The following is a 24,554-nucleotide window of genomic DNA, read 5'->3' on the forward strand; positions in this document are numbered from 1 at the left end:
GCTGGGTGGAACCTAGGCAGCAGCTGGTGTGATGGAGAGGCCGGAGGGGTCCGGAGACAGAAAGAAATGCAGTTAAAATTCTCTACATTGCTTGAACATGTCCCCCTGGAAGCCATGAAGTTAGGGAATGTGTGACTGTGTGTTTTTCTTTTTCTTCACCCCCCACCCCCTTTTCTCTTTTTCTTCCACCAAATGCAAATCAATAGATGTGTATTCACAGCCTAACAAGATGTCAAGGAGAGAAGAGTAGCCTTTTCATTCAGAGAAGAGTAGGGAGAGGCCCCTCCACACAGGAAGAAAAGGAGGACAGGAAATGGGCGGGGAAAGCAAAAGGGAGGAGAGAGAAAGGGAAAACCAAAGTCAGCCACAAGACAGAGGGTGGCGCTCCGGGCAGGAGTCCGGGAGTGCTGGCTCTGCCTGACACTTACTTGTGGGATGGGTGTCCTTTTCCTGCTCTTCACTTTGGAAAAGGGGTAATGACTTTTTCCCCCTTAGATAAGCTGTTGCAGTTCTTGCTTGAGAGATGTTCTGGGGGAAAACTTGCATACAAAGGTGAAAATCTGGTGCCATTTTCTTCAATACTTAGTTAAAGTGGGATCAGGCATATCTAAACAGAAGGCTTATGATGAGGCAAACTTGGTTATTGCACTGTCTTGAGCACATCTAGCCGGTGGTTAGGCTGTGTGTGAGCTAAGGCAATGCTTATGTGATTAGTGACAGCAACAGTATTTGAAAGGAGCATTCATTGTCGGCGCTGGCTGATAGGAAAGGCCTCAGTATCAGGATATATGTATGCCAGTCCTGGCTTAATCCTTGATTTGCTAGAATTTGGGTCAGATCTTTTCATCTCAGTTCCTCCTTGTTTTTCTATCTGCGAAGTGGGGCTAATTTGTCCCTTCTGTGCTCCTTCACACTGGGGTGAAGCAAATAAATGACCTCATAAATGTACATGTTTGATGCACACATCAGCAGCAGTCACTCATACTTCAGTGACTCCTGTTTGTGCAGGACTTTGCTTTATATTGGAAGCAGTGCTTGCTATTGCAAGTGTGTTCACAGTTCTGTTTGTCATCTTTCCTGCTTTATGGCTACTAAGTGCATGAACTAGTATGCAGTCAGTTATGGAGGGCTGATCTCCAGTGTCTTCACTAATCTCACAGAGATGATAACAAAGGGTTAAAAAGATACAAATCCCAAGGACAAACAAAAAATAGAAAAAAAAATGGAGGTGTGATGTATTTTTTCTTCAGAATAAAAAGAATCTGTGACAACTGATTTAGTAAAGAAAGGGTATTTAAGGGTCTGCAGAGTGACATGACAGATAGAAGTATGCAGACTTACACTGTTGAACCCAGGCCTGGGAATGAGAGGTAAAGGGTATCTTGGAAGACAGAAATGGGGAGGGTTGAAAGTAACGGATTGATTGAAAGTCTGTGTCATACACTTCTCATCCCCAGAATTCCCTGATCCTCCCACTATAGCATGAATGGAAAGTTTATTTTTGGAAGGAATCGAAGAAGAGAGGATCCAGTCTCAACCACAGGAGAGAGTTGAGGCCCTCTATTAAAAAGAAAGAGGTTGAGAGTCTCCATCCTGAATGGTCAAACCCACTGAGCCTTCTTCTAGAATGAGAGATTTTACTTCCCTGGGAAGAGAATGAAGGGCTCCTCTGTGGGGAAATTTGTCTGACTCAAGGGGAGAAAAAAGGACCTACGACTGCTGACACTTTGCGGGAAGGGGCCCCAAGACTGGCTCCTTGCCTGATAACCTTTAAAGGGTCTGCCAGTCAATAAACTCCACTGATGAATAGAGAAATGCAAGTTAGTCTTTTGTTGCTTTTCTCTTGAATATATAAGGAAGACTAAAGATCACCAGACAGTTGAGGAAGCTTTTCCGCATAAAAGCCAAAGACAAATATGTTATCTGAGGAAATGGAGATTTTGCTGGCAGCAAAAGGGAATTTCAGAAGCCTTAATTAATATCTTCAGAGAGATGTTAGAAGATATTGTGAACTTGACACAAAAATAGGGAACTATTTAAAAAAGAAAAAGATAACAAAGAAGACCATTTGAAATTAATAGTTTGATAGTATAATTAAAAAAATTAACTAGGAGAAATTAAAGTCAAGGGCATCTTGATGAAAAAGAGAGAGAAAATAGATGAAAACCAATCCAGATACTCTAACGTCCTTTTAATAGGACCCCCACAAATAAGAACAAATAGAGAAGAGAAGTATTTTGAAGCCACAATGTGAAAAAAAATTCAAAATTCCCAGAGTTAAAGGACAGAACTAAGAGAGTTTCATACTAAGAGAGTTTATTGAGTGCCTGGCACAATGAAAGGAAACAGATCCACATCAAGAAAGATCTTTTTTTTTTTTTTTTTTTGAGAGGGAATCTTACTCTGTTGCCCAGGCTGGCATGCAGTGGTGCAATCTCGGCTCACTGCAAGCTCCACCTCCCAGGTTCATGCCATTCTCCTACCGCAGCCTCCTAAGTAGCTGGGACTACAGGCGCCCACCACCACGCCCGGCTAATTTTTTTTTGTATTTTTAGTAGAGACGGGGTTTCACCGTGTTAGCCAGGATGGTCTCTATCTCCTGACCTCGTGATCCACCTGCCTCGGCCTCCCAAAGTGCTGGGATTAGAGGCGTGAGCCGCCACACCTGGCTTAAGAAAGATCTTTATAAAATTTTGGAAAGCCATGAATAAAGAGAATACCCTAAGTATTTACTGAGACAAAATAAAGCTGTCTCACATACAAAGATACATAAATTGATATTCATCAGACTTTTCAACAAAAATGCTTAAACTTAGAAGAAAATAGAAAAATGACTTCAAAATTTGAATTGGATATTCATTTTCTTTTATTATTATTATTATTATACTTTAAGTTCTAGGGTACATGTGCGTAACGTGCAGGTTTGTTACATATGTACACTTGTGCCATGTTGGTGTGCTGCACCCATCAACTCGTCAGCACCCATCAACTCGTCATTTACATCAGATATAACTCCCAATGCAATCCCTCCCCCCTGGATATTCATTTTCAACCCAGCATTCTATTTGCAGCTGAACTAGCTATACTGTTGAGAGAGGTAAGAGGAAAGCCATTTTCCAATATGCAGGTTACCACCTAAGTATGCTTTCTCAGCAATCTATAGAAAGATGTGTTGCATTAATACAAGGAAGAACACTAAGAGGAAAGAAAACCTGTATCCAGAAACAAGGGAGAAGCCCAGGCTGTCGTATTCTCTCGGTAAAGGGAAGTCCCCAGATGACACCTGAAGCTCAGGGGAATGAATGACTCTGGGGAATACAGGACACTGATAGATGACTCAATTTATTCCACAATATTGAGAGGAATTTTAGAGTTCTGCAGAAAGTTTGGGGAGAGTCAATGATAGGTCTATAAAAAATTAAGCAAATTAAACAAAAAGGCAAATATCATCTCCAGGAAAAGCAAACAGTTGCATAAGAGAGACAATAATAAAAAATGTCAATACTGCATATTGATATAATTAAACACTGTGAAAGTATTTATATTAAAAAAGTGGGCCGGGTACGGTGGCTCACATCTGTAATCCCAGCACTTTGGGAGGCCAAGGCAGGTGGATCACCTGAGGTCAGGAGTTCAAGACAAGCCTGGTGAACATGGCGAAACCCCGTCTCTACTAAAAAATACAAAAATTACCCAGGCATGGTGGCAGGTGCCTGTAATCCCAGCTACTCGAGAGGCTGAGGCAGGAGAATCTCTTGAACTTGGGAGGCAGAGGTTGCAGTGAGCCAAGATCGTGCCACTGCACTCAGCCTGGGCAATAAGAGTGAAACTCCATCTGAAAAAAAGAAAAAAGAAAAAAGGGAGGAGAGGTGTGAAGTTAGCAGTGAACGAGGTTAAATCCTCATCTCCTGTAGTAGGTAGTCAGTAAATCATTTTAAAAATTGTTAAATGAGGAAGTGGAAGAATAAGCACCTTTTTTTTTTTTTTTTTTTTTTTTTTTTTTTTAAGATGGAGTCTCACTCACTCTTTCACCAGGCTGGAGTGCAGTAGTGTGATCTCGGCTCACTGGAACTTCTGCCTCCTGTGTTCAAGTGATTTCCCTGCCTCAGCCTCCTGGGTAGCTGGGACTACAGGTGTGTGTCACCATGCCCAGCTAATTTTTGTATTTTTAGTAGAGACGAGGTTTCACCATGTTGGCCAAGATGGTCTCGATCTCTTAACCTTGTGACCTGCCTGTCTCGGCCTCCCAAAAAATAAGCACATTTTTAAAAGAAAGGAAGCAAACTCCAGAAGAAATAGCTAAAAGAGATGGAAGTTGTTGCTCCTGCGGAGTGGGAAAGCTGTTTTCAATCTTAAGCAGTTAACACTAATAACTTGATAAACCATGTAATATATTACTTTAAGGTTTAAAAAAATGTTTTAAGTGTGACGCTGACATCATGTAGTAAATCTTGTAATGATTTCATGTAAGCGTATCAGAGACCTTTGAGGGAGGATGGAAAGCATGTGGCCTTTGGAGTCAGCCAGCTCTGAGTGAATCTCAGCTCTGCCAATGCTCTGTGGAGCCCTGGGGAAACCCTAGCTGACATTTCTGTAAAGTGTGTGTTGCAGTGTCTACTTCGTGGAAGGGATTGGTGTGAAGAGTAGCCGCGGTGCATGTTAGCCACCTTGCAGGGAAACTGGAATGTAGTGCATGTTTCATAAGTGATACTTATTGTTAAGGCTTTCTTGGGCTTGACCAAGATATTTCGTGAACATAATTACCATTTTGAAGAAGTATCAGAAATAGGTTAAGACCTGAGTCCCAAGGTACAACAGCCATTGTAAGCGAGTTCCTGGGACTTTAGAAGGGCTTACTCTTCCGGTCATAAGCTAGTCATTTAATAAATCATTGCTCCTTTGAATTAAATGACACCTTTGTGGTTTAAAGGAGTTAATGTGCCTTCCAGAGTCTTTAACCTGCTCTCAGGGAATCACTTACAGCTTGGGAGGCTCCAGTTCATTTTGGAATATTGAGAGCTTAAGTGGAAGGGTCAGATTTTAATCTGTAATGTTTTATCATCTTTCCCTTTTTATCTTTTGCAGGCAACCCCCACCCTAACAAGTGCTTCAGTATCTAAAAATCCATCCTTCCTGTTCCATTGTTGGGCTCCAAGTGCACCAATCCATCATCTTCACACTATTTACTGCAGAGTTTGTCTCAGCAAAAGATTGGGTGAATGTGAATTGCACTAAAGAGCCTTTAGTGTCCACACAATCTAGTGCCTGCTTGGGGGGGTTGCGCTTGCTGCTTTTATCTGCCAGGAACAATCTCGGGCTTTTCCTCCTTCTGGGAAGTTCCTACTGGGATCCCAGCTTAGAATTCCTGTCCTCAGGGCAGTCTGACACTCTCCCCATCCCCAGGTATATCTGTATCTCGAGCTTTCCTATCAACCTATCTATTTTCTACACACACTTGTCATAAACGCAATCAATTCCTGGTTCAGTGTTCTCCTCCCCCACTGCTCTCTGAATTTTGGAGGGGTGAGGACAGTCTTATCTTGCTTTACATTGTATCTCTTTGCATCACATGTAGTAGGTTTGTACCTGGCCCAGAGTAGGTATCTAAGAAATATTTATTGCATGAATGAATGCATACATAAAACACCATAAGGTAATCTCTTCCTCAGCGCAGCTCTCTGTATAGCAAAGAAAAAATATGAGTCATGGGAAGTCCCTGTATCCTTGCCCAAGGTCATACAGCTGGTGTGAAGGAGCAGGACTGGCATCAGGTGGGGGCACACCTTGGACCCAGGGGTACCCCATCCCTGTTCCAAAATTCCCATTTCTCATCTGGCCCTAGGAAGCTGGCCACTGCCTTTGAAGAAGTTGGCCCAACACTGCTGTTCCAGAAGAAAGAAGCCTCGTCAGCAGTTAAGTGTGACGGTCGGTCTCCTTGCACAATTGCCCGGTTTTGGTTGGTTTGTTCCCCCACCTTATTGCTATTTAAATACAGTTTTGATGATTTTGTTTGCTTTGGAAGAAGAAAATAAAGATTCACAGAAGGTATAAAATTGCATGTTATTTACCCCAGAGAAGAAAGCAGTCCCCCTAGTAAATACGCATTGAAGCATTTTTATTTGTATTTGTATTTTTTAAAGATGTTTAAATAGACCCAGTAGACCGTAATATCTCTTTACAGACTTGGTGCTATCTATTGATTAAATATGCGTTTATACATTTCTTCCTCTACTTTTTTTAAATAAAAGAGACATATGTTTTGATCATATAATAGACCTACAAGAACAGATCAGTGAAAGCACGTATTTCTGTGTTTCCTTAAGGCAGATCATATTAGGCATACCAATTTAAACAATCATTTCCTGCTATACATCCAAGTGTGTTAAATGTGAATTTCATTAGAAGACTCAGAGTATGCTCCTGTGTGTGCATGTGTGTGGACTAGAAGAAATGGTAGAATAAATGGGTGTTTTTAAAACAAAAATATAGTTGACAGGGAAAGGTGAAAGAATGTAATCTCTGGAGTAAGAAAGACCTCAATTTCCTTGCCACTTAATAGTCTTAAGAGGAGGGACTCGAGACTCTCTGTAACTTGTTCTATTTATTTATCTGTGAAATGGGCTGGCAATAAAGGTATGGAGAAAATTTATGAAGTTCCTAGGATTGTGATTGGCCCAATACAGTTTAACAACAGTTTGTTCCTGTCTGGCCACTAGCTATTGAGTGGTAGTGTATGCCCCTCTTTCCTGGAGTGGGGTTGGGACTGCACAGAATGTACCTCCATGTCCTCAGGTGCTACTGCACAGGCAGCGCTGGGACTCGGTCCCCTCCTAGGCTGCCAGTGCTGTTCCTTCTCTCTCCTCCTTGTGGTTAAGAGTGCCAGTGGTGAAGGCAAGCCTTGAACTGGGGCTCCACGCCTGGGCAGCTCTGCAATGTTGGGGATGTTATTAAAACTCTTTGAGCTCCAGTCTCTCCCTCTAGGCTGTGTGGGTGATAGATACACAGGGGATTTGTAAGGTCAACACCTGAGTAATTGGGATGTACATATTCAATAAAATGATAGTGCCTAATATGATAATTTCTTCTAGGGAGTCGCTCACTTTGGAAACGGAAAAACCCAGGATTAAATTTTGGCTGTCACTAACTAGCTGTGTGACCTCGGATAAATTACCCAACCTCTCTAAGTCTCGGTTTCTTCATCTCTCAAAAAGGTGTAATTACACCTTCATAGAGGACACGGATAGGAATTGAATGTGATAATTTTTTTTTAAACAAAATCTAGCCTGCAGAGGGCGAATACATGATGTCTGTTATCCGTAGAATGCCATCAGTCACCAAGTCCTCCTAACTCTCTGCGTTCCACACACAACCCCCTTCTTTTCCTCTTCCACTGCTACCACCAGTTCCAGGATCTATCAAACTTGGGCCATGCCTACTAACAAGTATGCTTGCCACAATCCCTCCTGTACACTTCACCCAGATTAATTTCCATAAATTAACTCCCTCTCATTCACAGCACTCCCCTGCTCAAAAACAAATGAACTTTTTTTCCCATCGGGGGGTGGGGGGGGAATTTCTAAATCACTGGTCTAGGATTCAAGGTCTTTCTCTCTTGGTCTCCCATCTCCTCCCCTAACTCCCTCCTGCAGGGTTTCTGGCTGTGTCTGCTCTCTTCCCGTCTGTGAGACGTCCATCTCATTTCTGTGACCTATCTTGTCTCTCCCACCATTTCAAGTCAGTTGCGTTCTCCAGTGTCTATTACTTGGTAGGGTTTTGTGGAAATATTTTGGGGTGTTGTTTTTAATAATGTAATTCCCTGAGTAGTCCTAAGATGCCAAAGTGAAATCAGAAAAATGGAAGTTTACTGGGGAGAAAGAAGAGAGAGTTTACTCTCTCTTTATAGACAAGAACAAATCATATTCTTCATATTCCCAGCCTTGAAAAAATGACTATGTTAAGTAGGTACTTCATGAGTGTCAGCGGATGGTACGATCATCATCTGTTTTCTGTTGTACTGCTGAAGTTTTCTGACTTGTTCATAAGGAGGGAGGTAATCAATTGTTTTACTTCTTTAAAAATAAACAGGATTTATTTTCTAGAAGGAGAGGAGCTCAGTCGGGCCCAAAGAACTTGTTGGCAATTGGCGGCTTTATAAAAACGTTGTGGATTTTGCAGTAGGACGGACCTAGGTTTTTATCCTAACTCATTAGCTGTGTGGCAAGTCACTGAATCACTCTCAACTTCATTTGAAAATGCAGGGGTCATAATGCCTACAAGGAAGGACTCGGTGAGGATTAACTAAAGTGATAGAGGTGAATACCTGCCCATAGTAGGTGACTTGGGAAAACTTTGGGAATTGCAGCAAAGGAGGAAGGGAGAATTATCTGCTGTGGAGTGTCACTCACAGACCTCGAGGTGTGGACACATGGAACTGGGAAGGAATCCAAGCCACTTGAGGTCTTTGGAGGGCACTTGGGACAGAAATAGTCTGCTCAGTCCCTTCTCTAATACCTAGTGCTATTTTCATCACAGACCCTCCAAGTTCAGCGTATAGTTCAGTGGCAGCATAACTCAGTCAGCAAGGTGTGCTGCTTACAAGCATGTGTTAGGGAGGGCAAGCAGGCCATTTTAGAGCAGGGGAAAGTTCTGGGGTTTCTCACACCCAGAGATACTGCCTCCCTGTATAAACTGTCTGTGTAAACTGCTGTTCCAGAGGAAGGGACAGACTGGACCCTGAAAAGGAGAAGCAAGAAAAAAACCAAAACAAAAACAAAAACCAGAAGGAATCCACAGGTATCCTTCCCTGGCCTTCTCCTCGTGAAGGTTTCCGATGACTTCAGCAAGTTTCCGCCTCCTTGAGATCTAATCTGAATCTGTCCCTGCCTATGCTGTAATCATAGCAATTGTTTGGGCTTCGATAGCATCTTGCCTTGGTAGAGTTTTAGAATGCTCTGATTGTAGGGAACTGGCCAATTCTCCTTGCATCGTTGGTTTAAAACTATAACATGCCCATCTCCTTGCTGGGAAAACCAATTGCTTCCAAGGGCTGTTAATGGCCAAATGGAGGGGTGGGGTGCAGATTTAAATGTCTGAGCTCTTCCTGTGGGTAGCAGTTCCTGCTCCATCCCTGCCTGGAGACTAGGAAAAAGGAAAAATGATAACGAACTGGCGTGGGCATTAGTCACATTTCTGCCAAGCAACCTTTCTTTCGTGGTGTGCCCTGAGCCCTGCTGGCAGTGCCAGGCCCTCTCCACTGCCCACCAAGGAGCTCGTGTGTGTTCACGTGTCCACGTGAGCCCCACACCAACATACTCACACAGCGAGCAACACGCAGGGCTGTGCTCCGGTGAGGGAGTGAGTGAGGGGCCGGCTTTGACTCCCTTTGGAGTCAAGCCTTCCAAGCAGGAAAGTCTCCTTGCGTCGCTCAGGAGAGTAGAGCCAATGCATGCCTTGGAGGAGGTCTGCTCTGAGCCCTGTACACATTGGTGCTGATGATTCTCACCAGTTGTGTGTATGTGCAAGAAAAAAAATCAGAGACGCTGCCTGCCTGCTCCCATCTCTCGCGCTCTCTCTCTTCTGCTCTCTCCCTCCCTTTGCAAACATTGGATTTAAACCTGCTCAGAATTCAGCACAGAGGAAGGCAGCAGTGGTAGCAGCAGCAGAAACAGTAGCAAGCCCGGCAGCTGAGAGCACCGCAGCGTCGAGATGTACCATCCTGCCTACTGGGTCGTCTTCTCGGCGACAACTGCCCTGCTCTTCATCCCAGGTACCGTACAGGGAAAGGGTGTTTTCCCTCCCTGGGGCGATTGTACGACGTGAGAGCAGGAGAGGCAGCGGGGAGATGGAGAGGCAAGGAGGAAGGGGTGAGGACAGGGAGTGTGAGATGCATGTGAGTGAAAGAGGTAGGCTTGCTGTGTGCACGCACACACACACACTCACTCACACACGCAAATGCTTTCAGCACGGGATTTGCTCTCTATTCCGGGGATCCAGTGAGCTGGGTTCGAGATCTGCACCATGCTGTGAGGCACTGCTGTTTCAGTGAAAGGCACCAAGTGGGCATTAACCAGTTGTGGTCCTGGGGGTAGGAGAAGAGGGGTTTGAACTCCCAGCCATAAATCCTTCTTGCTGCCTATGTTGGGACCTGCAGGGGCACTCTCTCTTCTCTCTCAGTCGTGGTGGTGTCTCTCTGTTTCTGAATCAGTCCAGATCTCTGCACCTCCCTGTCTCTCTCTCTGTCTCTTTTCTCTCTCTCTCTCCACCTCTCCCCACTCTCCTCCTCCCTCCCTTCCTTCGGAACTGCTTTCCCCTACCCTCTCCCCCTGGAGCTCCTTCTCAGCCCCATCCCTCCTTCTCCGCTCACTCATCAGCTCCTGCATTTCTTGTCGTAACACAGACCCTCTACTGCCTGCCATCCTTTCTTTATTCTTCCACCAAATGGGCAGATTATGCCCTTGAAATTCGGAATCCTGTCAGTATCTCCCTGTTCCTTACATCAGGAATGTGCATTTCCCTTGGCAGAATTTGGAATGCCCCTGCTGAGGGAAGGTTGGAAATTTGGATTTGCCTAATTCTCCCCAGCCCCTTCCCCACCTTGTCTAATGATTCAAATGTGATCCCACCTCTCACAGCAGTTACTTGTTTGGGGAAAACAAATCTGCAGTGACACAGGTAAGATGCTGCAATCCTACCAAAATGAGCTTAGCAGAAGCATTGCAAAATCCAAGGCATCTTAATAGATTTGATAATTGCACAGGAGTCCTTTGCAAGCAGACAACTGAATGCCTGCAGGCATCTTTCAAACAATGCCGAAGGGGGCTAGGATATGCTTGCCAAGGTTTTAGGCAGCAGCAAAAGTGTTGGTTTCCACACCAAACCCCCGCACAGTCAGGATCTCTTTTTTTCCCCCAAATTTGTGATACATGCATTGGGTTAAACATCAGCTTAAACCTAAATTTTCATACATCTATACACAGACCTGAATGCTAAGGTTTTAAAACCTTACCTATCTTTTTTTAGGTAAAACATACAATTTTATGTTTTTATATTCAGTATTACTTGGTAGGGTTTTGTGGAAATATTTTGGGGGTGTTGTTTTTAATGATGTAATTCCCTGAGTAGTCCTAAGATGCCAAAGTGAAATCAGAAAAATGGAAGTTTGCTGGGGAGAAGGAAGAGAGGATCAACTAAGACAAGTAATCCAGCCTGTAATGTTTTGTAACGCCTTGAGAAGATGGCACTTTTTAAAGCAGGCATGGGCTCTGCATAACCATGTTCCCAGCTGTTTGTTTTAGGCTGACCAAGAAGTTCAGAGAGGGGGTTGTGGTTGCTGTTCTTCCAAATTCCAGCAGCATCCTAGGGGGTTCAGCCTCGGCGGCTGTGCTCAGCAGGGAAGGCAGAGCCCAGGGAACACTCAGTACCTGCCTGAGCCTGGTAGAGGGAGCCAGGTGGGTGCACTGGGTCCGCCGCAGGAGAAGACAAACTTTCCTGCGTAGGCAAGTCCCCGGCTGGACGGCAGCTCCGGGGGACCTCCTCATACCCGCTTCCCCTCCTCTCACTGTGCTGGAGCAAAGATCAGGACTCCCATCCCGAGGGAATTCTGGCTGTGTGGATGCGCGCCTCATGGCGGAAATCAGAACATTATGCTTTAGAAAGCAAGGCAGGGGGGTGAGCCCCAGTCTGCCGAAGCTGCATTGCAGTGCGCCCTGAAGGAGCCAGGAGCCAGGGTGAGACCTCCCTCCAGGGTCCTGTGGCACTGCATTGGTGGGGAGCAGGCAGACCTTGCTTGCAGAAGTACCCATAACTAAAGCCGGCTGAGGGAAAGGAGGATGAACCTGTGCCCCTGTCTGAATGTCCTGAGCATGGTGGATGACAATGACAAGCTATCCCCTGGTCTTCTGGGGGAGGGCAGGGCACGGCCATCGCTGCAACGTCCCCTGTCTCTGAAGAGTCTGTTACCTGCTTTGAGGGCTCCTCTTATGCTAATTGTGTCAGGAGCCCGGTAAGAACAAGAACAGGGAGGAGAAAAAGTTAGCCTTAGAAGGTGTCAGTGAAAGAACGCTTCCCGTCTTGAGGAGTTCCTGTGGGAAACCTGGCTGGATCTGGAAGTTCTGATGAGCTGCCATGGCTTACTTGTGAATTCTCCTGTCTCTTTTCTTTTACTTCCTGTTATAGCTTTAGACTTTTTTTTCTTTGTTTCAAATGATGATGCTTTTTCTCCCACAGGGATTAATACCAGCTTGTTAGCCACTTACTTTCCCTGTGTCTAAAGACCGAAGGCTGATGTAATAATGGAATCTTGACCTGGTTAGGCCTTGATGCCATTTTATTCTGCAGCTTCTATTTCTTGGTAAAACACGTTTCCATCCCAGAATAATTTTAAGGTTAATGCTGTTGTCGCCTGGTACCTTCCACGGGGAGACTGATGTCACAAATAGCTTTTCTAGGCAGAATTTCTGGGATGGAAAAGACAGTCACACGTGGAGAGAGTGATGAGCCCACACCCAAGACAGGGCAGAGGGCCAGTGGCCAAGTGAATTCTCATGCTAGAGGCACAGTCTGAGGCGCTGGACACCCCTGGTGGGGGTAAGTCTGTTGTTCCAGTAGGAGCAGAGAGAGTCTGGGCTGGTGGTCTTCTTGACCTTGGGACTGGGGGCTCTGTAGGAAGCAGGAAGCGAATACTGCTAAATACGTGCATCAGAATCACCTAGGAGGAGAGAGGCCGGTTAAAATGTGAGTCCCTGTCCTCATCTCAGCATTTGGAGCTAGCATCCCAGGTCCTTCTGATGACCTGCAAACCACTCTGTCTGTCACTTAAAACCTGTGCCCATGGCCTACAGTATTTGAGTATTGGAGTCAAAACCCTTCTTCTTCCTGCTTTTTCTCCTCCAACTTTGAGAAATGGCTCTGTGGCCATGGGGCAGGGTGGAGTAAGGGGGAGAAGGTGTTGTCATCGCCCGCAGCCAAGGCTCAGTTCCTGAGGCGTGGTGCTGCCCAAGGCCTGCCAGGGTCCAGTGCCATGATGCAAGGATTGCTAACCTGGAAGGCTTCTTTGCTCAAATTCAGACCATGACTTCCTGTTTGTCCCCTTCTTCTTGGGCCATCATGTTTGTATCTTCCTCGTCTTGTGAGTTAAAGCAGGGACGTTAGTTGGGAGGGGTCCCCATTTACCCAACCTGGATTGACTGTGTCTTCATGCACTGATCTGTGAGCACTGGTTCTGGCTACAGCTTCATCTCTTACACCTTAAACAGGCTTTGCCTTCTTCCTTCTTCCTTCAGGGAAGTCCCCAAATCTTGAGTTTCTGGGCTGGGATGTTTGGCTTTGGGGTAAGGCCTGGGGGTGGGCTGTACAGCCAAGTTTTGATGAATTCCTTTGCTGCTCCTTAGCCTCTCACCAGCCCAGAGCCAGGGAACCTGCTAAGAGTGCCTGATGTGCACAAGGGGTGTAGTGGGGGAATCCACACGCCAGACTCACTAAGACAGAGATAGGAACAAGGACGGAGCAGCTAGTCATGAGCAAGTCCTCAACATCCTTTAGGCCATCATGGATTCATGCCATCTTGTGGCCCCCAATCCCTTAAAAATGATTGACATGTTAATAAGGTTAGACTGCGTTGTCTGCATTCAGCACGGGCCCAGTGGCCATAGCAGGCACTGAGAAGGAGATAGCATCCGCTGCCTCATGAAGATGGCTTTTTCAGTAGCCTGGAACTCGGCGGCACTACTCAACCTGAGATTAATCAGAGATCCTGATGGGACTGAGGTTCTCCCATGTTCCCTGGGTCCTGTCTGCCTTTGTGCTTTCTCGAATTCTTAGTAACCTTGGCCACATCTCTGTAACCTAGAAAAATACAGAATGAGGTTCTTGAAACAGCTGGCACTTGCCTGCCTTTGCTGTCTAGCAGCTCTGGGCCTGGGTCTCCCATGCCAGCTACTGGGAACTGCCCCTGGTGGTTACAGCCTCAAATCTGTGTCAGGGTTACCTGGGGCTGAGTGCACTGCTCTTTAGGCGGGACTCCCCCAAGCCTCTAAGTATGCTGAAAGCTGAGAGTGATCTCTTTGATTAGTTGCTTTCTGAGGCTTATTTGGTTGGTTCAAGGCATCCTCTAAGTCTCAGTTTACCAATCTGCAGAATGGGTTCCAGCCATGTATGAACCTTGTTTCCAATTGGACAGAGTAGCTGAACACCTGGGTTAGATGATAACAAATAAACATTTGTAAAATTTTATTATTAAAAAAACTCATCCTGGTCTTCTAGGAATAGGGCAAAGAGAGAAGGCAACTCACGTGTTGGAGAAGGAGAGAGGGCATTCCTCATTGTTTAAAATGGGAGAAGATAAGGTAGAATCATACTGACCATGTATGTATGTCTTTGTCACAGTGATGAAAATTAGTAAAAGACAATCTAGTCCTTCATTTATTGACCAAGACTTTATATAGGTTCTGATTAAACACAATGCATTAAGATATTCTCCTGCCTCAAAAACCATTAATCCAGTAAAATAGGAAGATATTAAGCTTTTTCTTCTTTTTGACCCCCAGTGAAATATACATTCTGACTTTGAGCTTTTAGGTCTCAGTTTTTCTGCTGTAGAAAACTAGGGCAACAGACATGGCACCTTTGGTCTCCCAAAACAGTGTTTTGTAGTATTTCTGGCGGGGTGCTAGATGCATGGACTTGTACATCAGCCTTGGACAGCTGGAACTCCAGGAACCCCATCTAATAGCCTTTGGCCTATGGGCACTGACTTTCCTGTTGCTGGTCTGCTGGACAGGGACCCCCTCAGCCTGCAGCCCTGTTTGCAGATGGACTGCTGCCATCCGCCTGCAGCTGCCTGGGGCTGGAGACAGAAGAGATATGGAAGCAAACTGTGATTCCTGTCAGTGAGCTCAAGTGTCAGCCCCCAGATGGTCTGTGGCTGCTGACAGACCAGGCTGTCAGGAGCAGTGGACGTTAGCACCTCTGATACTGACTGGCACTTTCCAGACAGGGAGGGCCGGGCAGGTGGCTTCACCTTTGGGCGGCTCTGCTCTCCCACTCTTTCTGATCCCAGTCCTCAGTGCAGGGCTAGGTGCCGAGGACATTTGTACCTCTTGCCTTTTATGCTGTTGGTGGGATACCCAGACTTAGAATTTGTTACTGATCTGCATAGCCTTGTTGCCTCTGCATTTTCCCTTAGGGGTGGGGATGGCTCTAACACAGTAGGGCATGGATGTAGTTCCACTTGCTGGATTTATACACCACTCACTTGATACCCCAAGATGGTGGTATTTGTATGGCTCAGGGAAGGATTAAAGGTAGCTCTGAGAAGGGAGCCAAAAGAAATCCAAAACCAGAGAGAAGCTTGAAGACGAATGTGCTTGCTACCGTCTTCCTCTAGGCATGTGAACATACATTCCCTCCTCTCTTCCTCACTACCCTCTTGCCAACCATAGATGCATGCCCCTTCCTGCACACATATACACACAAGGCACGTGTGCATTTCCAAGCCAGAGTTTAGCTACTCCCAAAATCACATTCACAACTCTTTAAGGAAAGCAAGTCCTCCCTCTTGCCTTCTATATCTGCCTTTTCAGGACTCCCAACTGTAGCCCCCGGCCTTGGTGCTCTCCCTGTGGGCACACATGGCAGGAGGCCCACAAGCTGTCTGTGCCAGACACGGCCACACATGTGTGAGTGCTTCTTCCTAGCAATGCAGAGATTCCCTGCACATCCACCCACTCGCCTCTGAGCCCCAGAGCCAGTAAGTAGGTGCTAGAGGCAGGACTTGCGCTTGTCTCCCATCACCTCCTGTCCCCATCCCCACCCCAGGCCTCTTGCTTCGGAGAGGCTGGGGACCATCCTGCAGTCACTAGACTAACTTAATTAAAAGTTTACAAAATGCTTTGAGAATCCCCTGGGCAATGTGTTGGGTAAGTGCAAAGGATTATCATTATGATGCAGGTACATTCTCGTTAATGAGCAGAGATGCTGTACTGAGAGACCCCCGGAAAGGCCAAGATGAATCGATGCAGGAGGACACAGGCCATTGATTGGAATGGCTGCTTGCGCTTAGCATGGGAAATGATAAGTGACAATCAGATTGCACACTGAAATCCAACGTGGAGAAAACCAGGCTATCTGGCACTTCAAGGGGCAGAGTCTCTCAAATGGCCTGAGCGGTCATTCTTGAACTTTTATTCCTAGGGAATTTACAAATGGTACTTTACCACACTTGGGAGTTACGAATGGTTTTAGAAACACAGTGGTCTCATGCCTATGGATCATCTGGAAAAATTTATCTTTGGTCTCATTTGTTCTGCACTAAGAGACTGTGAGGTAGGCAGGGTAGATGTGGCCCTGTTGTGATCTGATCTTCGCGTTGCCTAAAACCCTGTGTAGACTTCTTGATGACTTTAGAATAGACTTCGAAACACTTCAAATGACCCACAAGGCCATGATCTGGCCCTGCGTCCATCTAGCTTCATCTCCAGCTCTCTGTCTTTCTGGTTCTGGGCTTTAGTCACTCTGGACAATCTCAGTTCTGCAGACAAGGCATGTTCCCTCCTTCCTCAAAGGCTTCACCTGTCAGGTTACCTGAGCTTGGGAAAGTCTGATCCTCTTATCATTTTTTCTGACTACACATCCTTTCCATCCTGCAGAACTCAGCTTAAATACTGCTTTCCTGGGGAACATTCTTTATGCTTTAAAGTAGGCGAGGCCTCCCTGTTTATTGTGGAAGTCCTTGGAACCAGGTTTCTCTTTTCTAAAACTGTGAGTCCATATATTTCTAACTAATTCTTGATTTTATGTCTCTCTTTCCTCCCTGGACCATTGTTTATACAGGCAGATACCACACCTGTTTTGTTCTCCAATATATTCTCAGTGCCTAGCACGAGTGGGAGAGAGCAAGTGCTCAAACAGTATTTGTTGAACAAATGAATGAGAGAATGAATGAATGAATGAATACATAAACACTGAGTGCTCACTTACTTTAGGCAATCATTCTGTTCCATCCCACTGAGTCCTCAAAGGCGTTGAGGCCCCCAGGTTGGCCTGCCCAGCAGCTTCTCCTCTGCAGTGTGAGGGCAAGAAGTTTGGGGATGTGCCTTGCTTCTGAGAGATGGGAATGTGCAGGGAATGCTTATAATGATTAGTCATTCCAGTGTTCTTGCTTGTCAATAAACACCAGCTCTGAGCTACCGACCAAACACTCATGCAGCAGCACAGAGCTGGAGCAGCACACTTTTGGATCTCACATCGCACACTGCGACAGACACGCCTGAGAGTGTGAGTCGTTCCGTAAACACAGATGTGGGCCCTCATGTGGGCTATTGGTTTAATACAAACTAAAATTACTCAGCACATTTAATCAGGGTGTCTGTTGAAATGTCCCCGATTATTTGAAATTTAGAGTCATGCCCACGGCGCTAATAAGTAAAAACTGTACCGATCAAAAGGAGAATTCTGCTGTTCATAGGAAGTACCTGTGTTGGGTTAGAGATACAAAAATGCAGTGGCATAGCAGAGGGTCCTGAATGGTCAATCAATGCTTAAATGGGTCGACGTTCATATGGAAAAGGTGAACAGCAGCTTAGTAAACCACAGGATATAAAAAAGGGTGCCTATCACTTCTTGCACCTACTCATTTATCACAGTCTGGCCTATTTCAGAGTTGCTATTATATGGCTATGAGATTCTGAATGGCAGAGATCTTGACTTATTCATCTCTGAGTAGTCTACAGTACCAAGCACATTCGTTTTTTCAGCATGTGATTTATTGAGTGATTACTATGTGACAATACTATGCTAGACATTGGGAACGTATGCCTGAACAAAAACTGTTATGGTTCCTGCTCTCACGAAGTTTACAGTCCAGAGGGAGAGACAGACATGCAGTCAAACAAACACCCATATAATTGTGAAATCACGACTGAGATAAAACTATGGAAGGGGAGGTGTGTGGTGCTGTGATTGCCTGTCAGGAGAGCTTGATCTTGCCAAGGAGGCTGGCGAAGCCTTCATTATGAAAGTGACAATTGAACAGAGATATGAAGGAGGATGAGTAGAAATTATCCAAACCCAAGAGCAAAGACCAAAGGAAGAGGCAGAATGAGTAGGATGGGCAGAAGTCCTGTAGCATGAAGAATCAGAGCACATTCTCCCAGCTGGCTGGAGTGTAGAGGAAGAAAGCATGGGTCAAGATGAGGCTGGCAGGCTGGTAACGGGTCAGAAGATGAAGACAGCCCTTGAAGGTCATGTGAATCATTTTGGTCTTTATCCTAGAAAGAATGGAACTCCATTGATGTGATTCATGATTTACATTTTTTTATTCTTGTTCTTGTTGCAGTTTGCAGAATGGATTGTGAAAGAACAAACTGGGAAGGGGTAGACTAGTTGGAAGACTGCTGTAGTAGTTCAGACGGGAGATGGCTGTGCCTTGGAACTTAGGAAATATTGGTTGGAATGGAGACACGATTGCATTTGAGAGCCTTTAAAAGGAAGTTGTGGGTGAGAGTCAGAATATGCAGAACTGAAATCTAAAAGTCTCCCCACTCTCAGCACTAACACCCCTGGGAGAATGCTGAAAAGAACATCTGTCCTCAGGTTCCTGCTTGTATGTGATCTCTTTCAGTTTAGGTGTGATCTTGTCCTGGAACAAGGAATAGGTTGTTTTTAGAAATCCCATACTTCTTGGCAGTCTAATAATCTCAATCTCTTAACGAGTGTCCTCTCTGGGTCTAATGTAGGGCATAAAATTGAAAAACTTGATTTCTCTATCCTTCAAAAATATTACAAAAAGCCCTAGTTGTGTTTTACCTGCTGGATTCTGCTTGTGGTTGTTTCCTCCTGGAAGAAACCAGGCATTTTAGAGATGCTCTAAATGGACCCCAAAGTAGCTTGTGGCCACCAAGATGCAACTATTTCACAAATATTATCATGATGCAAAGTATGTATGACCTTCCCATGGCCCACCGCCTAGACACCTCTGAGCAGAGAGTGGCACCTATGGCTGGCTCCATACAAACATTTTTTAAATTGCAGTAATTTATTTAAAAAGTGAGAGGTCCTTGGAATCAAAAGGGACCTTGGAAATTGTCTAGTTGAGTGCTTTCATTTTATAGATGAAGAACTCGAGCAAAGGGCATTTGAGTGTCTTACCTGAGGTCACGTAGTCAGATAGTGACTGAGCCCCCTCTTGAATACAGCTCTTCTCTTCACCTGTCGGGTGTCATATCAATATCATAGTGAAGGGCTGGACTGAACTTTGCCTCCCAATCTGGTACCTTGCTGGAAAACGGAACTATAACCTTGGCCATTACTCTTCCCTTGAAGCTCTCTTACCTTGGTGTACAAAGAGCACTGTGGAACAGGTAGCTCCAAGCTCCCTCTTACCCAAAGATTAGAGTCCAGGTCAAAAACAAACAAACAGAAGCCCTGTCTCCTTCAGAGGCATTTGCATCCTTTGAACGACCTTTGTAAGGAACTGGGAGACTTCCAGAAATACCTTGCTCCTTGATATGCAGAAGAATATGTTCAGGGTAGTACAATACCAAATGCCAGATATGTGTCAACTTGACTTGTTTGGTCTACACACCATGACAGGTACCTGATTTTGTCATCACTTCACTATCAAAACATCTATTTTTAAATATCTGGTTGGGCTTGGCTCTGCACTAAGCCAAGAGAAAAGCTATACTGAGAATCCCACAGTCTCTATATTAATGGTTCATGCTAAATGGTGGCGTAGAGTGTACAAATCACATACATGTGCAGCATGACTATTTTGTGTGCTACTACGGGAAGAGCCAAATGCACTAAGTCTTCTTACCTCCCCACTCCTAACATCACCGCACTGCCCGTAACACCACCGCACTGCCCCTAACACTACCGCACTGCCCCAAACACCACCGCACTGCCCCTAACACCACCGCACTGCCCCTAACACCACCGCACTGCCTTCACAGTTGACAACATAGGCATGGGTGCAATCAAAACAGTAGGTCCAAAAGAGCCGTAGACAAATGTAGAACAGGAAGCCAGAGTTCAGACTCAAAACCATGCCAGATATGGTCAGATGGTAGCAGGCTGAAGCAGGACAGTGGGGAGGCCACGCCCCTATAGGAATTTCCATTCCTAGGAAGAAAGGCCGACAGAAGCTTTTGGTTTCTCCGAATAAGCTAACCTGGTTCTCCTGAACAGCCCAGTGCCAAGGGATTTCCCGTACCCCTGAAAGAGAGGAGGATGTTGGAAGAGAGAATGTGGCAGATGGAAATAGCCCATCAGCTTACAGGCTCCAAGAGAAGCTGGAGTTTCCTTGGGAGTCCCCTGGCTTTATCCCATGGAGGAGAGAGTGCCCAGTCTTACTTGGCACTGGGATGGATGCCTCTTTGGGTGAAGCCCAGATGGGAAGGAATGATGAAAACCACTATCAGCATTTTGCATCTTTTTCTGGTGGGCTCCACCCTCCTTTTGTTTGGGGAGAATTCTTGGGAGTCAATGGATACTACCTTATAACTGCCATCATTTTAGCCCACAATGTCCATGAGGATTGGGCCGCTTCTTTGTTATGGCCCAGATGACTGTTTCTTTTCTTCTTTCGCTTAAGTTATTTATTTTTAAAGCCATTAGCTATCCTGCCACCACCTTGTGGAAGGAAGCACGGACTTTCTGATCCAGGACACGGCCTCTGCCTTTGCCTCTCAGCTTATGAACCCAGTGATCTTGGGCAAGCAGTTTAATGTACTGACTACCTTTAATTCTCTCTGTAAAATCCAAAAGAACTGTTTTGCCTCATTCCCAAAGTGGACCCAAAGATCAGGAGAGGAGCCGAATGGACCCACCCCTTCTGAAGTGCTGTGAAGTTCCAGGTTGCCAGGTCTCCTTGCCTTGCTTCAGAAGGCGACTCTTGTCTGGGCATTTCTCCTCCATTTTCTGTGACTTCCTCTCTCTCTGGCTAGGACGGCTTGTGATGATAACTAGCAGTGGAGTGCATGCCAGAGAGTCTGTGACTCTTGTTTTGGAGCAGGAGGCCTATCCAGGGAACTCCTGCATTCACTTCCCAGGCATGAGTCAATGTTTGGTTTGCCTCTTTTTTTCCCATGGAGAGCACTGGGAAGTGGCTTATGTTTCCCCAGCTGAGCCTTGCCAGAGAACATGGACTCTGCCATTTGGGTTGCGATGAGAGACCTGAAACGGGTTCAGAAAGAGCTCCAACATGGAGCCTCAAGTCAAGCTAAAAGTGCTCTCCGGCTCCATGAAGACCAGGCCTGGCTGATAATGCCTGCCTCTTACGGCTGCAGTCACTACTAAAAGTAGAACTTTAGGGAACGGTGTTTGGCTGGAGAATATCTTTTGTGGAAAGAGGGGTCCTCTTTGATACTACTGAGCATGTATTAGAAAGGGGCCTGACTGATTTCTGTACACATGGGCTGATGAGTGCATCCCTACAGGTGAGATTCGTCTTTGCCTCGGCCCAGGGGAAACCACAACATCTTCTCAGGTCCCCACAAAGCCTTGCACCCATGCTGGGCTAAGTCCAGAATGAGCACCACGGATTCAGCACTGTTGTTTTTCTGCTTGCGTGGGAGAATGGGACTGCCTTTCTGGACTCAGTCATGTGCCCATCTTGTACTCTGCCCTAATCCAGCAGGCTCAGCTTCTTGGGAGCCTCAGAAAAAGACCCAGCTCAATTAGGGATGGTGAGCTGGCCTGCAGTTCTGAAAAGGGCCCTTGAGACCAGGAACCTCCCGTGCAAACTGCACTTGGGAGGAGTCCTTCTGTCTGTGTTACCAGACGGTCTTCTGGGCAGCAAAAGCCCGCAAGGACTTCAGCATAAACTGGGTCTCGAGGACAGTGGAGCTCTTTGTACCTTACCCACACACTGAGTCTTCGTCTTGCCAGAAGTGGGGTGGAGAGCTGCTCTAGCCTTCCTTTGGAACTAGAAAATTCATTCTTCATTATGTCTTCATATTCATAAAGGGCTCTGAGCCTCACTTTGTATGGGCAGACTCTCAGAGATGTAAGATGTCACCATCTAGCTTTGCTTGTGAGCTGCTCAGCACCCAGCCCCAGGTCTTTCTCACATGCAGTAGAAGCTATGTTGATGTGGTCAAATTTCATAGAAACAGTGGATGCTACTTTAGAAGGCAATTAGACACAGCTAAACCTGACTGGTTGAAGTCAGGTTTGTTTGGCAGGCACATGTGCCTGTAGATGAGAGGTGCGGGAGAAGCCACTGACACTTTTACTCAGTCAGTATTCCAGAAGCACCACTGTAGCATGTGTGCCTGGGAGGGCAAGAGGTTTGTTTGTTATCAAGGTCACATTTTATGCCGTGGCTGAAGAGCAGAAACACAAGAGAGAGAGTTCAGGAAGATAGGGGAGATGGGAGAAATCAAGGAAGATGCATTATAGCTTTTTTCCCCCTCGTAAAAAGCATCTTATAATCTTGTTTCCCGTTTATTTTCAACTGTTCATGATTATTTTTTAGCTACATTTTGGTGGTGATATCTGGGAACAGAGTGACTGTGACAGATTTTTCAGTAAAGTTTCCCCCGTCTTTCTGTTGTGTCCCTCCCAGATGCTGGCTGTAGGACTTGCTTCACCATCAACAGATCTCACACTTAGGTCTGTGGCTGGACTTTATTTTTCCTCAAATATTTTCTCAAATAAATTAATACACAAAAATATCTTAATTACGCATTCAGGATTTCCTGAAGTCTCCTCTTTTGTATTGCATTGAACATTTGGGGGTAGATGGCAGAGTGAAGCCAGAAAACCAAGGTTAGAACTAGGTGGAAAGTTAGGAAGAAAGCGGGACGAGGAATGTCTAGAAACCAGAGACAAGGAAGGGCAAAGGTGAAGCCCAGGCCACCCAGCACCCCAGCACAAGGGCTGCTGGGACAGAGACGGAGGCAGATGATGAGTCAGTCACCTGCTCACAGTGCACCAGGGAGAAGGAATCCTGAGCCCTCAGGATGTTCCTGTATAGGCCGAGGGCCTTCCGTGTTGAAGAGGAGAAGAGAGGCTTTCAGGGACTGTTCCCCACAGGGCAAGCACCTCTGTGGGGTGCTCCTTGCCTGACATACTAGAGGGCAAGTTGCAGCAATCAGACATGGCAGAACCCTAGGGAGCGGGCACAGGGCATCTCAGCATGGACAGAAGCTGCCACAGATCTTCCGACTTGCCACTGTCCACTGCCCCAACCCCACACACACCAGCACCTGCACACTGCCCAGCCACAGGCACACACACACCTGTGCATGCAAATTTATATGCACACACACACACAGACACACTTGCATACACACCCACACCCGCACACACTTATACACAAACATCCATGCACACACACTTATACACACAGATACCCATACCTGCCCACACTTACACACAAACCCATTCATGCACATCCCTATGCACACACACACACACACACCATGCCTGCACACCACCTACCCATATGAGCACACATACCTACCCCCACACAACACTTATACCCCCACACAACACTTACGCACACTCCCGTACACATTACACACACACATACCTCGCCTATATCCACAGACACCACCCACCCCACCCACCCACAACCATGCACACTCATCTACACACACACCACATACACATATGCACACCACATACACATATGCACACCACACTCCTCTTGTGAACCTTTTTTTGCTCATGAGGGGTCTTTTGGAGGCTGTGCCTCTGTAACATCAGAGGCAGAAGTACCATGGGACTCTTCCTTGGAGCTGGTGGTGCTAGAGAAAGAGATATTTCCTGGGCATCAGACATGGAGAAAGTGAGGACCCCAGTCATCCTCCTTGTCCATTCTGTGCCTGATGCTCAGCAAGGTGCACAGCCTTTACTGTTCCCACTCTGCACACAAGGTAGCCACGGGCACCGCCTGAACGAGTGGCTGTGGTTACTCAGTCACTCACTCTGGCTCACAAAACTCCTTTAGTCCTCACCTCCCTACTTCAGAAACACCTTGTTCTTGCTGAGATGTGTCCCTCCATTCCGCTCTGTGGCTCGGCGCTGCTCACTGCTGCTTGGACCCTGGCACCGATGACTTTGCCCAGGAGTCAGCCCGGCTCTAATTAGTTTTCTGTCCCCTAAGACGATGCCTCTCAGGTGGCTTCCCACAGCTCCTTGTCCTGGTGCCTGGGTTTCTGTCTGTGCAGTCCAGACCCCGCCGCCCTAGCGGTGAGTTGCGGGGAGTTGCCCCCACTCCCTGACTCCCTGTTGCCCCTTATCACCCAGAGGAATTCCGCTTTTATTACACCAGCTGTACGTGATCACCTTCCACTATTAAAAAATTAAGACCCACTGTCTTAATTTGTGGGCTCCCAAATTCTTGTTTATGAGCTCCCATGGTTTTTACAAAACACATTTTAAGCTTGCACATACAGTATATATCTATGCATATATAAATGATATGTATGTGACTACTACACATGTATAGTAATATATAATCACTACACATATTTTTTCTCATATATAATGATAAAAAGGGTAAGGAAAATAGATAAAAATAGGAATTCTGATATTCCTTCCTTTCACAT

General features: G+C 46.0%; 1 protein-coding gene across 2 annotated transcripts in view; it reads left to right on the top strand.

Annotated features, from left to right (window-relative positions):
• Positions 1 to 9,532: 9,532 nt before the first annotated feature.
• The window catches only part of OPCML (opioid binding protein/cell adhesion molecule like), a 1,169,771-nt gene continuing 1,154,749 nt past the window's right edge, over positions 9,533 to 24,554 (top strand). For both annotated transcript variants that reach the window (XM_010362032.2, XM_030918788.1), the window contains exon 1: positions 9,533 to 9,766. In XM_010362032.2, the coding sequence (XP_010360334.1) occupies positions 9,706 to 9,766 (61 nt within the window). In that variant the 5' untranslated portion in view covers positions 9,533 to 9,705. The remainder of the gene's footprint in view (positions 9,767 to 24,554) is intronic.

Source organism: Rhinopithecus roxellana, chromosome 15, assembly GCF_007565055.1.
Source record: "Rhinopithecus roxellana isolate Shanxi Qingling chromosome 15, ASM756505v1, whole genome shotgun sequence".
NCBI classification, from domain to species: domain Eukaryota; kingdom Metazoa; phylum Chordata; class Mammalia; order Primates; family Cercopithecidae; genus Rhinopithecus; species Rhinopithecus roxellana.